The sequence below is a fragment of the Macaca thibetana genome, chromosome 15, assembly GCF_024542745.1.
Source record: "Macaca thibetana thibetana isolate TM-01 chromosome 15, ASM2454274v1, whole genome shotgun sequence".
NCBI lineage: Eukaryota > Metazoa > Chordata > Mammalia > Primates > Cercopithecidae > Macaca > Macaca thibetana.
In genome coordinates, this window is record NC_065592.1 from 59,898,841 (window position 1) to 59,916,298 (window position 17,458).

A 17,458-nucleotide genomic window follows, 5' to 3' on the forward strand; every position below is an offset into this window, starting at 1 on the left:
CCAAATTAACAGGACAAGATAATTGGAACCCTTTTAATCACAGTTGATCCTTGAGAAAAGGTCCATTTATATGTGGCTTTTCTTCCACCTCTGGCACCCCTGAGACAGCAAGACCAACCTCCCCTCTTCTTCCTCCTCCTCACCCTACTCAGCGTGAAGGTGAAGATGAAGACCTTTATGACGATCCACTTCCACTTAATGAATAGTTCTCTCCTTTATGATTTTCTTAATAATATTTTCTTTTCTCTAGCTTCGTTATAAGAATACAGTATATAATATACAAAATATGTAAGAATCAACTGTTTATAATATCCATAAGACTACTGGTAGTTAAATTCTTGGAGAGTAAAAAGTTACATACAGGTTTCCGATCTCATGAGGGATTGGCACCCCAAAACCCCAAATTTTTCAAGGGTCAACTGTATATGATTCATGAAAATTCATAAAAATTGAAAGTTTTCAACACTAAAGAGCAAGTGCAAGAAAACAGTAATTTTTAGTCATTATATTCTCAGAGAGACCACTAAGACACATTAAAATTAAACCCGGAGTAGAAAACACTTTTATCTTAGCCAGTAATTTCAAAATCAAGCTGAAGTAGATAGCAACTCAGTGGTGTGACAAAGCCACTTGGTCAATATTATAATCAGAGAAAGCAGCAACCATATGATGTGGAAGAGACTGCTATTTATCCACCAATATCTGTTCTCTTCTTTTGTATTAACAAAACTGTAACCTGAACAGCTTCATTACATTTCCCAGGCTCAAATATGGTACAGTATGAACATGTGATCAAGTTCTCTCCAGTGGTGTTTGAGCAGAAGTGACGTGCCATTTCCCGGCTGGAGTCTGCTTCCTCCAGTCTCTCTTCCGAACCACAATGAATTCTGGGCAACAACCTAGATGCAACCATGCACATGAAGACAATGGCCCTGGGACTCTGTTGAAGAAACAAAATGGAAAGAACCTGGATCCCTAAATGATAGCTTGCTGCACAGCTGCATACTTGGAACTCCAACTATTACAGGAAAAACTTCTACACTGTTTGAACCATTGCATTTTGGGGTCTCCTTGTTGCAATATCTAGCACTTCCTTAACTAATATAATGGACCTAACATCATCTCCCTCCCTACATTTGTTCACTAGAGAAATGAAGAAACAATGTCAGAGAGGTTAAAGCAACTTGCCAAAAAGGGAAGTCATCACGACCGAGTTCAAGTGAGAACAGAGGTTTCTTGACTTCCAATCAAGTGTTCTTTCCACTGGACCATCGGTAACATGAGGCATGGCCTGCACATTCCACATCACTTACCATATCCCAGGAATTTTAAGATCAATAATTCAAATACTGAGAAAATTTACATGACGATGAGTTCAGATGATCTCACTCGTTGCCATTTACTAAAAGTACAATGAATTCTATCAAATTCCTGCCTTTACAATTTAGTTCCTTCTCAATATCACATGCTACTTACAGATTTTGAAATGGGAGTCTAAAATAAGATCAAAGGCAGGAAATTCCAAGTCAGAACTGATTGCTGTCCAGGAAAACAAGACATTAAAATAAAAAATAAAACCACAAACTTGGCCAGGCACGGTGGCTAATACCTGTAATCCCTAGACTTTGGGAGGTCAAGGCAAGAGGATCACTTGAGCCCAAGAGTTTGAGACCAGCCTGGGCAACATAAGGAGACTCCATCTCTACAAAAACTTTAAAAATTAGCTGGGTATGGTAGCTCAAGCCCACAGAAACAGCTACTTGGGAGGCTGAGGTGGGAGGATCACTTGAGTAGATCAAGGCTGCAGAGAGCCAAGATTATGCCACTGTATTCCAGCCTGGGTGACGGAACCAGCCCCTGTTTTTAACAACAACAACAAAAAAAAACCACAAAACTGAATAATGCCTAACTAGTTACAAATTTTATCTAATTATTCTTGAATACTGTGTTTTAAAGTGTGGTATATGGATGTGTATTTATATGCTAAATATATGAGTATATCAATGAAAAACAGTTATTTTTTAAAATCTAAGGGCGTATGAATGTCTAGAATTTTTGTAGCATCCAATCTAAATCTTCAAAGTTAGCTTTTTTATTTTTTCCAATATCATAAATTTTAAGTATTTTTCCTTCACCAAAACAGTTACATATATTGCTCAGTACAAAACATTTTCTAAATAAAGACTTTGTGTTCATACAAAATATCTACAGTATATTTACAATAAAACTGATACCCAATTATTTTAAAGGTGTTACTGGCCAATAAATGTCTAATCTGAATAGCAAAATCTCCATATTCACAATCTTACTTCAAATACCATTCAGTCAGCTAAAATTATTAAAACATCACAGAATGGATGTTTTAGATTTTGCTTGTATTTTCTCCCTTCAAAAATGACTTAAATTTTGTATACTCACTCTCTAAAATAACTTACCTAATTCTTAGCAAATATTAATATGGTACAAAGTATACATAGAGTAAGGATGTAATATTTGGGATTTTCTATAAAATACCCAAGTATAGAAAGAAAAATAAAAGAAGATTGATAGATGAAACAGGAATGTCTAAATGTTGACAATAGGTACACTGGAACTCATAATACTAGTCTCTATTTCTGTGTTTGAAATTCTCCATAATAAAAGGTCTTTTAAAACCCATGTATGTGTCTCTTACTAGGGGAAAGGCAATATTCTAAGCATTTTACATGTATTAACTCATTTAACCCCCATAATAACCCTGAGATAGGTACTCATTTTACAGATTAAGAAACTGAGGCACAGAAAATTTAGATAACTTTCCCAAGGTCACAAAGTGACAGAGCTGGAATTCCAACCTAAGTAGTCTCGCTCCAGAGTATATATGCACAAAGAAAAGCCCAGAATGTACAAATTGTGGATAATTTTTATTTTTGCTCAATCCTAGTTTCTAATTTTTCTATGAGAATATGTGTTTTGTAATTTTAATAAAGTTACCAAAATAGGAAAATCTTGATTCACATTCTAATACATTTTGTAGAAATAGAGGATACAACTTTCTGACACCCAAATCACTGAAAGCGTAGAAATCCATCATTAAAGGGTGTCATAAAGTGAGCAGCAATTTAATAGAAAAATTGTTGATAAAATGATGAAAGATTACTTTGTTACTTATGTTTACCAATGCTTTATGAAAAGAGTAATATTGAAAAGGGGCCAATGTAATTTAGCCAGACAAAGCACTTAAAAGTTTTCTTCCTTCATTTTCAAGGAGAAACATAACCATTATAATTTCCCCAAGTAGACTCCTAGGAAATCTTCCTCCAAAATAAAAAGTCTTACTCTGGAAAAGAATTTTATAGACTGATTACAAGTTTATTGGCAAGATTTTTTATTGTTGCAGAGTGACCAATCAACCTCATTTGGTATTTTTCCTAAAAACTAAATTACTAAATTCATGGAGAATGAAATAGATATGGTTTAGTTATTTTAATTTGCATTACTTAGTGTTAATGAAAGCTGAAGACCAAATGAACAAAAAAATTTTACAGGAAAATAGTAAATTTCTCTATTTTCAACAAAGTCAATGTACATACAACAAATGGACATGGAGAATATCTCTATATTTGAGTACTTAACGGTTACAAGGACAAAAACAAAGTTATCGCAGTACTGTTAGAAGAACTACAGTGAAAATGGTCGAATGAATAAGATCAATAGTGCACTGTGAAGCAATGACATATGTTCTTTTGCAAACTCTAAGACTGTCCACAGAGAAGATAACACCTTAATCTGATTAAGCTCACAGTCTTACATACCTCTATCATGCTAACAGAGCAATCTGACACAGAGAGCAAAGCTCTGAGGGGTTTTGGAGAGCCCCCTTTGGGGGCTAAAGGGAGCAGGGAACCATAGACCTGGATGCAAATCCTGGTTCCAGCACTAGGCAATCACTTACCATCTTGGAACCTGTTTCCTCATTGGTTAAACAAGGTCTTGGGAATAACAATATAAAGTATGCCTTAAAGCCAAGAGAGTCTTGCACATAGCAGGTACTGTAGAAATGTGTGCTTCCTCCCTCCCTCAGTACCATGTGGGACAGTCAAGGAAGGTGAATGATGGAAAAGAATTTGAATTTAAGTGATAAGTAGGGAGTCTCTCATCAAGTGAGCAGTAATGAAGTAGAAAAATTGTTTTAATGACAAAAGATTAATTACTTATATACAAAGATGGGATCTTACATGCAAGCCATTAGAAAGAAATAAGACACCAGCCCCAAGGTTAGAATATACATAAGGTTCCCATTTAAAATACAGTTTATGCAGCACTATTCACAATAGCAAAGACAGAATAAAATACAGTTGACTTTTAACTCATATGCTGAAAACTTTTCAATAGCTCCCCATTGCAACTCCACAGGAAGGCCGAAAGGTCCTAGTCTCGCAACACTCCTTCAGTTAGGGCGCTTTAGCCACATGGGCCTTCAGTTTCCTCCTTGATCCACCCCAACGCCCACACCCTCAGCTCCTTCCACATCTGGGTCTAGAACTCTCAGGCCCCTCCGCCTCAAGTGCTCTTGACTTGTTGTTCAATTGTTCAAATAAGCTGTTTCTTCTCTCCCTTCACATGTTCCCTCGAATATTCCCTATCTCCCCACCACCCCCATAGCCTCATATAGTTCCCTACCTGCCACCACAGTGACCCACTACTGTACCATTCATAGTTTTTATCACAGTCTCAAATGATTGGTCATTTACTTATTTCTGCTTCCCTACTCTAGCCCCACCTCCCCAAATGCAAACTCTTTAAGGCAGGGACTTTTTTCACCACTATCTCCCCAGCATATAACAAATACCTATTCAATAAAGATTCACCGAAAAAGTGCAAAGCATGACATAGAATTTGGAATGCCATGTTGGATTAAACAGCTCCTATGTGCTAAGCACTCCACAAGACACTTTAATTCCACTAGATCCTCACAATAACTTTGGGGTAAATATTAACTCCATTTCCCACATGAGGAAATAGGAGCTCAGAGAAGTAGTCACTTGCCTGAGGTTATACAGTAGTATTAACAGTCAGGATTTATTGAGAATTTTACCATGTGCTAGGCAGGTACTGTCTCACTGGTATTGTATTCTCTCACTCGATATTCAAAACAACCCCATTACATAAGTACTACTATTAACTTTACCTTCATATGAAAAACCAAGCGAGGAAAGCAGAGGTCAAAATTAATCACCTAATTACGTAAGAAGCAAAAGCATGAATATAAACAGTCTGCCTCCAAATCTCACGTGCTTAACCACTCTTTAAGAAAGTTTAGATATAGTTGACTTAAAGTCTTTGTAAAATTAAGATCACCAAGCAGCCGGTGGCTCATGCCTGTAATCCCAGCACTTTGGGAGGCTGAGGCGGGAGGATCACTAGAGGCCAGGGGTTCGAGATCAACCTAGGCAACAGAGTGATCAATACCCCATCTCTACAAAAAATTTTAAAAATTAGCTGGACATGGTGGTATATGCCTGTAGTCCTAGCTACGCAGGAGGCTGCAGTGGGAGGATCATTTGAGCACTGGAGATAGAGGCTACAGTGAGCTATTATCATGCCACTGCACTCCAGCCTGGGCAATAGAACAATGCCCTATAGCTAATAATAATAATAATAATAATAATAATAATAATAAAGTTAAACAACTAAAGCTAAATTAAGATAATCCATTAAAGCATTTCGCTCAGAGCCAGGAATATAGCAAACAGTTTTTAAATGTTAGTTATTATTCTTAGTCTGAATCTAATACCTTGTTTTTTCCATTGTATTTTGCTGCATCTCAGGAAATCAAATCAATCCTTAAATGAATTACCTGGGTTTGCATATACAGTGTTAAATCAACTTCCCAAAGCAGCTTATCAGCATATGCAAACAGCTTTGTATCTTTGTATATACTGCAATCCTAAAAAGGTAATCAAGTATAATGTGCACACATTACATATTAAAGGGTTACTCTTTGCTCAGAGCACAAAACATAAAAATTGTTTATCTAAACTTAACCTTCATCTGGCACCATCACCAGCAATACATCTCCCACATCTGTATATATTCTTGGGTTGTATGCCTTTATTTCATCATTGACTGTTCAGTTTTTAAGTTCAATGAGTATCTAACAGAGGATAACAATTGGCCACTTCCATCATGACAATTATCAATCTGTAGTAAATCTATGCTTCTCGTCACTGATATCAACACTTTCACATTTATATTTTCTGTTTTTTTAAATAAGCAAATAATCACTAAAATTAATTAAAGCAATTATATACCCAAATGATTGCTCAAACACTACACACATACAGATGGCAATGCCACTGTAAATGAATACTTAGCTGGCAGGAAACCCCACCATGTGACAGGTGAAAACACAGCTCAATGAGACAGGGAAATTTGTGTGTACACGAGTTTACTTGTAAAAACAGGGTTTGAAATAATACTGGAATGCTCAGGAAGAAATGTCCAGAAGCAGGAAGATCAAGAGGAAGCCACTGCATGTTCTTTCTCAGTTCCTGCAGCTGCCTCAGAAAACAGGGCTTGAACTAAGACTTGGCATTACATTCCAGGCAGAGGGAATATGAGGATATGGTTTGAGAGGACAAAGTGGAGAGCTAAGATCAGTCTCTAATGTCCCTTCCAGCTCTGAGAGGGTTATAATCACTGCTCAAGACATTCTTGTCTCATCCTGAAGGGCCTAGTTTCCATCTATGTAGCAGTTGTACCTGCTCAGATGCCAGTAAAGAAGAATCAGACCGGTGGCGCCAAGATGGCTGAATAGGAACAGCTCCAGCCTCCAGCTCCCAGCATGAAAAAATGCTCATCATCACTATCCATCAGAGAAATGCCAATCAAAACCACAATGAGATACCATCTCACACCAGTTACAATGGCAATCATTAAAAAGTCAGGAAACAACAGGTGCTGGAGAGGATGTGGAGAAATAGGAACACTTTTACACTGTTGGTGAGACTGTAAACTAGTTCAACCATTGTGGAAAGCAGTGTGGCGATTCCTCAAGGATCTAGAACTAGAAATACCATTTGACCCAGCCATCCCATTACTGGGGATATACCCAAAGGATTATAAATTATGCTGCTATCAAGACACATGCACACGTATGTTTATTGCAGCACTATTCACAACAGCAAAGACTTGGAATCTACCCAAATGTCCATCAGTGACAGACTGGATTAAGAAAATGTGGCACATATACACCATGGAATACTATGCAGCCACAAAAAAGGATGAGTTCGTGTCCTTTGTAGGGACATGGATGCAGCTGGAAACCATCATTCTCAGCAAACTATAGCAAGAATGGAAAACCAAATACTGCATGTTCTCACTCATAGGTGAGAATTGAAAAATGAGATCACGTGGACACAGGAAGGGGATCATCACACACCGGGTCCTATTGTGGGGGAGGGGAGGGATAGCATTAGGAGATATACCTAATGTAAATGACGAGTTAATGGGCGCAGCACACCAATATGGCACATGTATACATATGTAACAAAGCTGCACGTTGTGCACATGTACCCTAGAACTTAAAGTATAATAAAAAAATAAATAAATAAAATAAAATATACATGTCTGAGCAAATTCCAGTATCATGCTCAATAGTGATCTACTTGAAGTGCTTCCATCAATGTGACTTTTATCTTTAATTTTATGTAATATTGTGGACATACCAGTAAATGATATTCAAAAAATTTTACAATGAATTTTCACTATTGGAAAGTTGAAGCCAAAATTGTTATTTTTTATTTTTAAAAATGCCATTTCATTCCTAGAAAACCCCAAATAGTCCAGTGGAGAAAAATTAGAAACAAAAAAAAAATTGAGAGTCATTTGCCTGATTACAAAATTAACAGCTTCCTTATGTATTATAACTGGTGAAGTAATGTGATAAATAAAATCTCCTTTTCACAAAAGCAATAAAATAGTAAAATATTGAGGTATAAATTTAATAATATAATTTATACAACTTGTGCAATAAACGATTTCAACCATAGAATGAGTTTTGTAAATAGAATGAGTTCATTGTTTTTAGGCAACAAATTGGTGTTCTAGAGATTGCACCTCTCTAAATTATGTAAATTCAATATTGTGACAAAAACAGGAACGTAATTTTGCAGCAAACGAATTAGAAGATTTATTGGAGAAATAAGCACTGAAGTATAATGTAGAAAACATAAAAAGGGGTATTGAAAGTTCATTAGGCTTGAAAAATTTTTTAATGTTTCAAAATATTTCACCAAGACAATTCTGTTGCACTTCATAAAAATATGTATCAGTGTATAAAAAGATGCATTATAAAATAAACTCACACATATGTAGAAATTTAGTATATAACTATGGTATTTAACTGGGTGGTTATTTAGAAAAATTCTGAAACTCTATCTCAGATGTTCTATTGAACACACAACATACACACAGACCCTATCTCCTATTAGATCACAAATTTAAAAGTTAAAAAACAAAACTCTTGGTTAAAAACCATGGCATTCTTTCTATAATATGGAGTGAGGAAACTCCAGACAGGAAATGTCTATCTTATAAATTTTAAAAAATAAAAGATCCATTTAACTAAGTGAAAATTTAAATGTTCTCCATGATACAAATAAAGCCAAGATAAAAAATGCCACACTGGGAAAAATATTAAATACGATAACAACAACAACAACAAAACCCCCACAGTATCACTTGTGCATATTTCCCATTGGGGTAAAAGGAATTTTATATAATTTCTTTTAAAAAAAGTAACATTTACTAATCTTCTATTATACAGTGAGCATTACTCGTGGCTGTTTTTATTTATAGGGTGCTTAATAATCAGATATTAGTTAACCTTTGCAATCAGCCTGGGCAGGAGTTGATTAGTCAATCATTTCATATTAGCATGGAAATATCAAGCAGCATATTCAAGAATCAGAAGAGGATCTTGAAGTGAAACGCTGACATCCAATTGACAGAGTACAGTATGTAGGACGTCTTTCAGATAAAGTTAGTTTAAGAATTTTATTTAAACAAATATGGAGGAGGAGGAGAAAGGAAAAAGGGTTAAGATATAATATGTAGTGCTTCATAATTTTTTTTTAATATTATTATTTTGAGACTGAGTCTTGCTCTGTCGCCCAGGCTGGAGTGCAGTGGCGCCATCTCGGCTCACTGCAAGCTCTGCCTCCTGGGTTCACACCATTCTCCTGCTTCAGCCTCCTGAGTAGCTGGGACTACAGGCCCCCGCCACCATGCCTGGCAAATTTTTTGTATTTTTAGTAGAGACGGGGTTTTACTGTGTTAGCCAGGATGGTCTTGATCTCTTAACCTCGTGATCCACCCGCCTCAGCCTCCCAAAGTCCTGGAATTACAGGCGTGAGCCACCACACCTGGCTGCTCTTCATAATTTATTTAATTAAACAAATGTTAAAACTAGTACATATTATTTTCATACATACAGGCCTAATGGAACTTTTCAACACTCTGTTTTAAGTAAATGACTGACTAGATGAACAGCAATAGCCACTCCATAGACCAGCAACTTACAATAAAGTCAGTGTTCAAAAGAGTTTCATTTCACCCTCTAAGACTACTACTGCCTTTCAGCCCAAATTGAAACACTATCTAAGAAATTGCTCCCAAACTGGCTTACTGCCAAATTGATAGAAGGGTTATCAAAGATCAGATCAGCTCAGGAACAAGCCACACAAATAAGGCAGAACCAGCATGATTCCCAGTACCACAAAAGTGTCCCCAAGTCCCACCTACCATACCTAATTTCATAGGGAACTTTGGCGCCATGAAGCTGAAAGTCTGAGGTAGGCCAAAAACTAAACCACTCTGTGGAACTGGGCAGCCTGGGTACCACTTCCTGAGCATTTGATCTTACTATCTGACACTTCTTGGCTATATCCCAAAGTGTGCCATACATCCTTCAAGTTCTATTCAGCTCCCGTTTTAAAAGTGAGGTAAGAATCGAAAAGGCTTAAAACCAAACACACTTTGTGCAAAAGTATTCATGGATAAATCTAAAAGATAAACTAAGGACTATGCAGATAAAATATTGATCAGTAATTGAAAATAACATTTGTAAAGAGTTTTACTAATGTAAAGAAAAGCTTACAATAAAAAACACTTGAGAAATTTTTGCATACAACCATGAACGCAACAAAGTTTAAAACATAAGCCAGGCGCAGTGGCCCATACCTATAATCCCAACACTTTGGGAGGCTGATTTCAAGACCAGCCTGGGCAACATACAAAAAATCTCGACAAAAAATAAAAAATTAGCCAGGCACAGTGGCATGTCCCTGTGGTCTCAACTACTCAGCAGGCTGAGGTGGGAGGATTGTTTGAGCCCAGGAGGTCGAGACTGCAGTGAGCCAAAGATTGCAGCACTACACTCCAGCCTGGGTCACAGAGCAAGACTCTATCTCAAAAATAAAAATAATTATACATATATGTGTGTGTACACACACGCACATATACACACACATATAGTATATATAATGTGTGTGTATATATGTGTGCATGTGTGTAATATAGAGAGAAATATTGAATTAAAAAAACAAATAGGCAAAAATGTTGATAGGGTTATTTCTGAAAAGGATGATGGATAATTATGTAACCTACTGTATTCCCCTTTGCTACTTTTAATTTTGTTCTTACAATGGGGCATACATTATTATTTTAAAGTACAAAGCAATTAATTCTCTTAAATAAAAAGATACAATTTTTAATTGCAATTTTTAAAAAAGTGATATTATTTACTCACTTGAAACCACGGTCTTTTATCATTCTCTAAAGAGGTGGTTTCACCGCAGCACACACCAAGACAAAAAAGTCTCACTTGATCCAATTATACCACTTATTAAGAACTATTTAATGAGAAAGTCACACACCTTTGAGTTATTAGAAGCTATAATGGTCCTGCAGAGTTCCAAACAAGTAAGCTAACAGAATTACCTTTGATTCTAAATTGTTTGCCAGGAGATTTATCCATCTGTGCCTGAAAAAAAATCAAGTGTTCCTCCAGTATGTTCAACATCCTCCAGTCTCATTTTAATCAAGTATGTTAGCCTCAGTCTAGAGAGTATTTTTAATTGCTTGAACTACAGTATAAGTAGTTTCTTATTTTAATTTTCCAAATTCATACACAACATAATACCAAGAAAATCAAAATTTTAGTCATCAATAGGTAAATTTTAGAGAGGTCTTTAAACGTTTTGGCATCTGTCAAAGAATAAAAAAAGCTTTGATAGTGACATTTGAACAGACACCTGAAGGAAGTAATGCACAGTCCAAACAGGAGGAATGACCTTGAGACAGAAGCATGTTTGGCAAGTTTAGGAAAGACCAAGGACACCAATGTTGGCTGGTGCAAGTCAGCAAGTTGGGCAGTGAGAGATTACAGAATGAAGCAGAAACCCAGGTCATGTAAGCCTCTACAGGGTGCTGGGAGCCTTTGGATGTTTCTCAGTGAAATGGGAAGTCCTACAGGGTTTCAGAAAGAGGAATGGCATATTTGACTGACATTTTTAAAAGATCATTGTGGCTTCTAGGGAGAACAGACAGACCAAAAAAGGACAAGGATAGAAAAAAAGAAAAAGAGAGGGACCAGTTAGGTTACATCAATAATCCAGGAGATAAATCATATTGCCATAGACAAGGATGACAGCAGTAGAGATGGTGGGAAGAGGTCAGACTTAGGACATGTTTATTTTTTTCCAGATTTATTGAGGTATAATTGATGTCTTAGTCTGTTTTCTGCTGCTAAACAGAATAGCTGAGATTGGGAATATTTTATAAAGAACAGAAACTCACTGGCTCACAGTTCTGGAAGCCGGAAAGTCTAATATCAAGGTGTCAACATCTGTGGAGGGCCTTTGTGCCACATCATCACATGGTGGAAGTGCAAAGAGACAGAGGGCAGGGAAGGACTGACTTTTATATCGGCACCAATCTCACCCTTGAGGGTAGCGCCCTCATGGCAATCACCTCTTGACAGTCCCACCTCTTAATACTGTTAGAATGGCAATTAATTATTATTATTATTTTTTGAGATAGAGTCTTACTGCTGCCCAGGCTGGAGCATGGTGGCATGATCTCAATTCACTACAACCTACATCTCATGGGCACAAGCGATCTTCTCACCTCAGCCTCCCAAGTAGCTGGAAGTACAGGCTTGTGCCACCACATTCAGTTAATTTTTGTATTTTCTTAGTAGACATGGAGTTTTGCCATGTTGCCTAGGCTGGTCTCGAATCCTGCGCTCAAGCCATCCACCTGCCTCGGCCTCCCAAAGTGCTGGGATTACAGGTGTGAGCCACAGCACCTGTTTAAACATGAGTTTTAAAAGGGACAGGCATTCAAACCATAGCAACTGACAAATAAAAACTGTATATATTTAGAGTGCGAAACCAGATGTTTTGATATATATACACAGTATGAAATGATTTCCACAAACATATCTATCACCTCATCTAGTTACCATTTTTTGTGTGTGTGTGTGTGTGTGTGTGTGTGTGTGTGTATGGTGAGAACACTTGAAATCTACTTTTAGTAAATTTCAACTATACAACACATTAACATTAACTATAGTCACCATGTTATATATACATTAAGTCTCCATTTGGTCAAAGGGTACATGCCTGCAGTTGTAAGTATTTCAGATATATTTGGTAAGATTTGCTAATGGACTAGACGTGGAATGTGAGAAGAGTGAAGGATGACTCCAAAGTTTAGGGTTCAGATAACTGGAAGAACAAAGCAGTCATACACTAAGATGCAGAAGTCGAAATCATTTATCCGTTTCTAAAATAATGCAGCAATGCATGAGTTGCCTAAATTCTTGGAAGTTCAATTTACTTTTGTCCATATCAGCTAAGAAAAGCTACATGATAAAAGGATGCAACACGCAGACTGTATAAGCTTCATCTGCTTCTCAATTTTATTTGGGGCTAATCTTGACTCTACACAACAAACGTTAAAATGTGTAAGCTGAGCTGCAGCCTGGATTTACATTCAATTCATACCTAACACCAATGCTGCAGTCAATACCTGCCCCGGTCCTATCCACTTTCCAATCCCTGTAAGGCCTCAGTGGCCCTCTAATCCATACCTATCCCACATAGCTTTTAAAATATTATAAATTGAAACCAGTAAGATAGAGAGAAGGAGAGGAGACAGGCAAGTCAGTAGGTAGATGGGTAGATAATCCTTACTTCCCTATATCACCTTCCTTTATTGTCCATTCCATTTCATATCTCCTTACAGGCTTTATGTCAAATGTTCAAAACGTACTGAAGGCATTGTGTACGTGTCTAAATGTGGGATGAGGGGGCAGGGAAAAATTGATTGTATTGTAAAAAGAAACATGAAGAAAGAAAAAGTGAAAGCATAATTACATGCTTAAGAAAAATCTCTACCAATATGAAGTTACTTTGTTAATATATAATTTGATTTGTGAATGAATCATCAACTGTTGCTAAAACTATTAAGTTAAAGGAAGATAGGGAACTTTATATTAGAGGGATCAGGATGATCCCACTTGAATTGATTGATTCATCTTAGCATCACTAAAAGTAAGAATACCACACACATTGTATCCTCACGAGGTGATGGAATAGGACATACACAGGCTTCTGTAAGAATACTGTTACCTAAAAACATTTGCCACTAATATACACAGCTCTCTACATTTAATTTCCAATTTACAAGAAATATATGAGATACAAGAACAAGGTACCTCTTCTAGGACAATACCACTTGCAGAGCAATAGGTCAAGTCCAGAATTTGGGACACTTTACAGGACAAAGGACTCGGTTTCTCCAACAAATCAATGACAAGGGAGAAAAGGAGTGGAGGTTTTGTACAGAATAAGTGACTAAACACACATAATAACCAAATTATGTTATATTTGGGAAACTTACATGATTCTGATTTCAAAAAACCAATTCTACTAAGACAACCTTGGCACAACTGAGAAATTCTGAAATACGGACTGTATTAGATAATATTTAGGAATTGGTATTAATTTTTTTAGGGTTGATAATGAATGGCCTAGTAATTGTACTTTAAGAAGTCCTGATTAATTAAAGACAATTACTTTTAAAAAAAAGCTAGGGAGGAAAAAATGTTAGAAAAACAAGACTGACAAAATGTTGATGCTGTTGAAATTAAGTTCATTCACTATATTCCCTATTAATGTGTGTATGTTTTAAATTGTCCAGAGTAACACATTTTTAAAAATAAAAGAAAATAGAAAAAAAAGTAACTAGAGATTGTAAGATTGCAATGTGAACTGTTAAAAAAACTTATTACCATTTTCAACCGTTAATCTGTGTGGATGAAAATTTCCTTGATGATCTGCAACAAAACCAAAATACAAAATCACAATACAAAAATAAACTGGAGGCTGAGGCATATAGAGATTATCATTTTTATTCATAATCATTCATTTCCATGTTATGCTCCTTATAATAGCTTCATGGTTCAGACTGACTTTATAATAAGAGTATGCTATAAATTCAAATGTAAAATAGCTTTATTTTGAATAATAAAACATTTATTTTGAATAACAAAACATTTATCTGAAGTTCTCAGTAAGATATGTGGAGGTGGAGAGACAGTCTAAGACCTTAAAAAAGGTTTGAAAATGTTCTGCCCTAGACTATTACTTTCACCTGTTTCAGTTTTGCTTTGAACAAAAAAATGTTACAATTTACAACTCAAAGTGAAGAGGTTCCTATTAAGTATCAAGAAAGATGTTACATATAGTTAAGAGAATATGATAATCTTGCAAAGAATAAATTAGAGTCTGGATGTGGAAGAATACTTGGTCTAGAAGACCTCTTTTAAAAAATGGATTGCAGTTGGGCGCAGTGGCTCACACCTGTAATCCCAGCACTTTGGGAGGCCAAGGCGGGAAGATCACTTGAAGTCAGGAGTTCGAGACTGGCCTGGCCAACATGGTGAAGTGCCATCTCTACTAAAAATACAAAAATTAACCAGGTGTGGTAGCACACACCTGTAATCCCATCTACTTGGGAGGCTGAGGCACAAGAATCGCTTGAACCCAGGAGGCAGAGGTTGCAGTGAGCCAAAATCGCACCACTGCACTTCAGCCTGGGCAACAAAGCAAGACTCCATGTACATAGATAGATAGATAGATAGATAGATAGATAGATAGATAGATAGATAGACAGACAGACAGACAGACAGTGATTGCAAAAGTACTTGCAAAGGAGACCAGGAATTTCCTCAGATAATGGCCCAGAGCTTTTCCATAAAGCATGGAAGAGATACCTAAGCCCGAAAAAGGTTGCAATACCTGTCATTCCTTCATTCAAGAAATATTTATGAGATGCCTACCTTGTGTCAGACACTATACTAAGCACTGGGAATACAGAGAAAAATCCCTGCCCTTATAGATTACATTTCTAGTAGAGGGAAGATAAGAATAAGCAAAATAGTAAATTATATAGCATTTCTGAAGATAAGTGTTATGGATAAAAGTAAACCAGGACAGAGGATAGACAGTATTAGAGAGAGGTTTCCATTTTTAAAAGGATGGTCAGGGAAAGCCTGAGGAAGCACTCAAGTAGACTGAAAGGGGCTAAAAGAGCAGTTTCATCATCTCAGAAAAGAAGATTCTAAGCGGAAAGAGTAGCAGTGCCAATGCCATGGTGAAAGCAGGCCTCCGATGTCTGAAGAACAGCAAAGAGGCTAATTTGAGCAGATTAAGCGAGAGACGGAGAGAGTGGCTGTAAATGGAGTTGGAGAGGCAACAAATGGGTCAGATCATGGCAAGCCTCACAGGACAATCCCAAGACTGCCTTTTACTTTGGGTGGTAACAGGAAGCCACGGGAGAGTTTGGGGCAGAGAAGAGATCTAACTCATGTTTTTATAAAATCACTCTGGCTGCTGTTCTGACAATACTGCAAGGGGAAAGAAAGAAGCAATCCGTTAGAAGGCCAGGACAGATTGCAAAAAATGGCCTTCGGTTGCTCCCAGTCTCTGTATACAAAGCGCTTTACAAAGTGACTTTGCTGCTCCCCTCGGAAAAAAAGTAGACTAATTTTCTATCCCCTTCATCTGGCTTGACCTGGTGACCTGCTCACACCAACAGCAGGGAAAGTGAAGCTGTAGAAGTTCTAAGTCCAAGCCTCAAAAGGCCACATAGTTTCCTCTTGTTATCTTGCTTCCACTAGACCACCATGTAAAGAAACATAAACATGAGATAGTTTACTGAACCATGTAGAGCAGAGACAAGCCATCTCAGATGAGGCCTCCAAACCTACCAGTCCCCATCACTACATGAGTGAGCATGGGCAAGACCAGCAAAAGAGCTGCCCCCCATCTACGCCAAGCCCAACCTAAGCTGCCAACCACAGAATCACAAACTAATAAATAACTGTTGGTTTAAGCCACAAAATTTTGGGGGTTGGTAACAATAGATAACTAATACAGAGGCTACTGCAAGATCCGGGACATAAACAATGGCGGCTTAGACTAGGGTGACAGCAGTGGGTAGTGACAAGTACATAGATTCTAAATACATCGTGAAGGCATAGCCAACACGCTTTCCAAAGTAACAGTATATATATAGATTATGAGAGAAAGAAGAGCCAAGGATGATACTCAGGTTTTTAGCCTATGTCATGAAAAGGATGGAGTTTCTATTAACTAAAAGAGGGAAGATTATAGGTAAAAAAGGAAATACAGTTTAGTTTGAAATATATATTAGTCATCCAAACAGAAAATGCTGAGTAGGCACTGGATATACAGAGTCAGGAGTTCAAGGGAAGACCAGACTGAAAATATAAATTTGAAAGCTAGTAGGGTATTACTAGTATTTAAAGCTAATATTTAGGCCAGGCGCCGTGGCTCACACCTATAATCCCAGTATTTTGGGAGGCCAAGGCAGGTGGATCATTTTTCAAGACCAGCTTGGCCAACCTCTCTACTAAAAATACAAAAATTAGCCTGGTGTGGTGGGGTGCACCTGTGGTCCCAGCTACTCAAGAGGCTGAAGCAGAAGAATCGCTTGAACCCGGGAGGCGAAGGTTGCAGTGAGCCGAGATCGTGCTACTGCACTCCAGTCTGGCTGACAGAGGGAGACTCCATCTCAAAAAATAAATTGGCCAGGCGCAGTGGCTCACGCCCATAACCCCAGCACTTTGGGAGGCCGAGGCGGGTGGATCACGAGGTCACGAGATCGAGACCATCCTGGCTTAACACAGTGAAACCCCATCTCTACTAAAAATACAAAAAATTAGCCAGGCATGGTGGCGGGCGCCTGTAGTCCCAGCTACTCAGGAGGCTGAGGCAGGAGAATGGTGTGAACCCGGGAGGCGGAGCTTGCAGAGATCGCGCCACCGCACTCGAGCTCAGGGGACAGAGTGAAACTCCATCTAAAAAAATTAAATAAATAAATA

General features: G+C 37.5%; 1 protein-coding gene across 8 annotated transcripts in view; it reads right to left on the minus strand.

Moving 5' to 3' along the window:
• The window catches only part of FOCAD (focadhesin), a 312,387-nt gene that overhangs the window by 286,343 nt on the left and 8,586 nt on the right, over positions 1-17,458 (minus strand). For 2 of the 8 annotated variants that reach the window (XM_050761316.1, XM_050761314.1), the window contains exon 1: positions 14,342-17,250. The exons of 1 other annotated variant lie outside the window; for it this stretch is intronic. In XM_050761316.1, coding sequence (XP_050617273.1) covers positions 14,342-14,474 — 133 coding nt within the window. In that variant the 5' untranslated portion in view covers positions 14,475-17,250. Of the gene's footprint in view, positions 1-12,171; positions 14,315-14,341; positions 17,254-17,458 lie in introns of those variants that run through there. 5 more of the 8 variants (XM_050761320.1, XM_050761319.1, XM_050761315.1 and 2 more) reach the window with 5 other exon arrangements.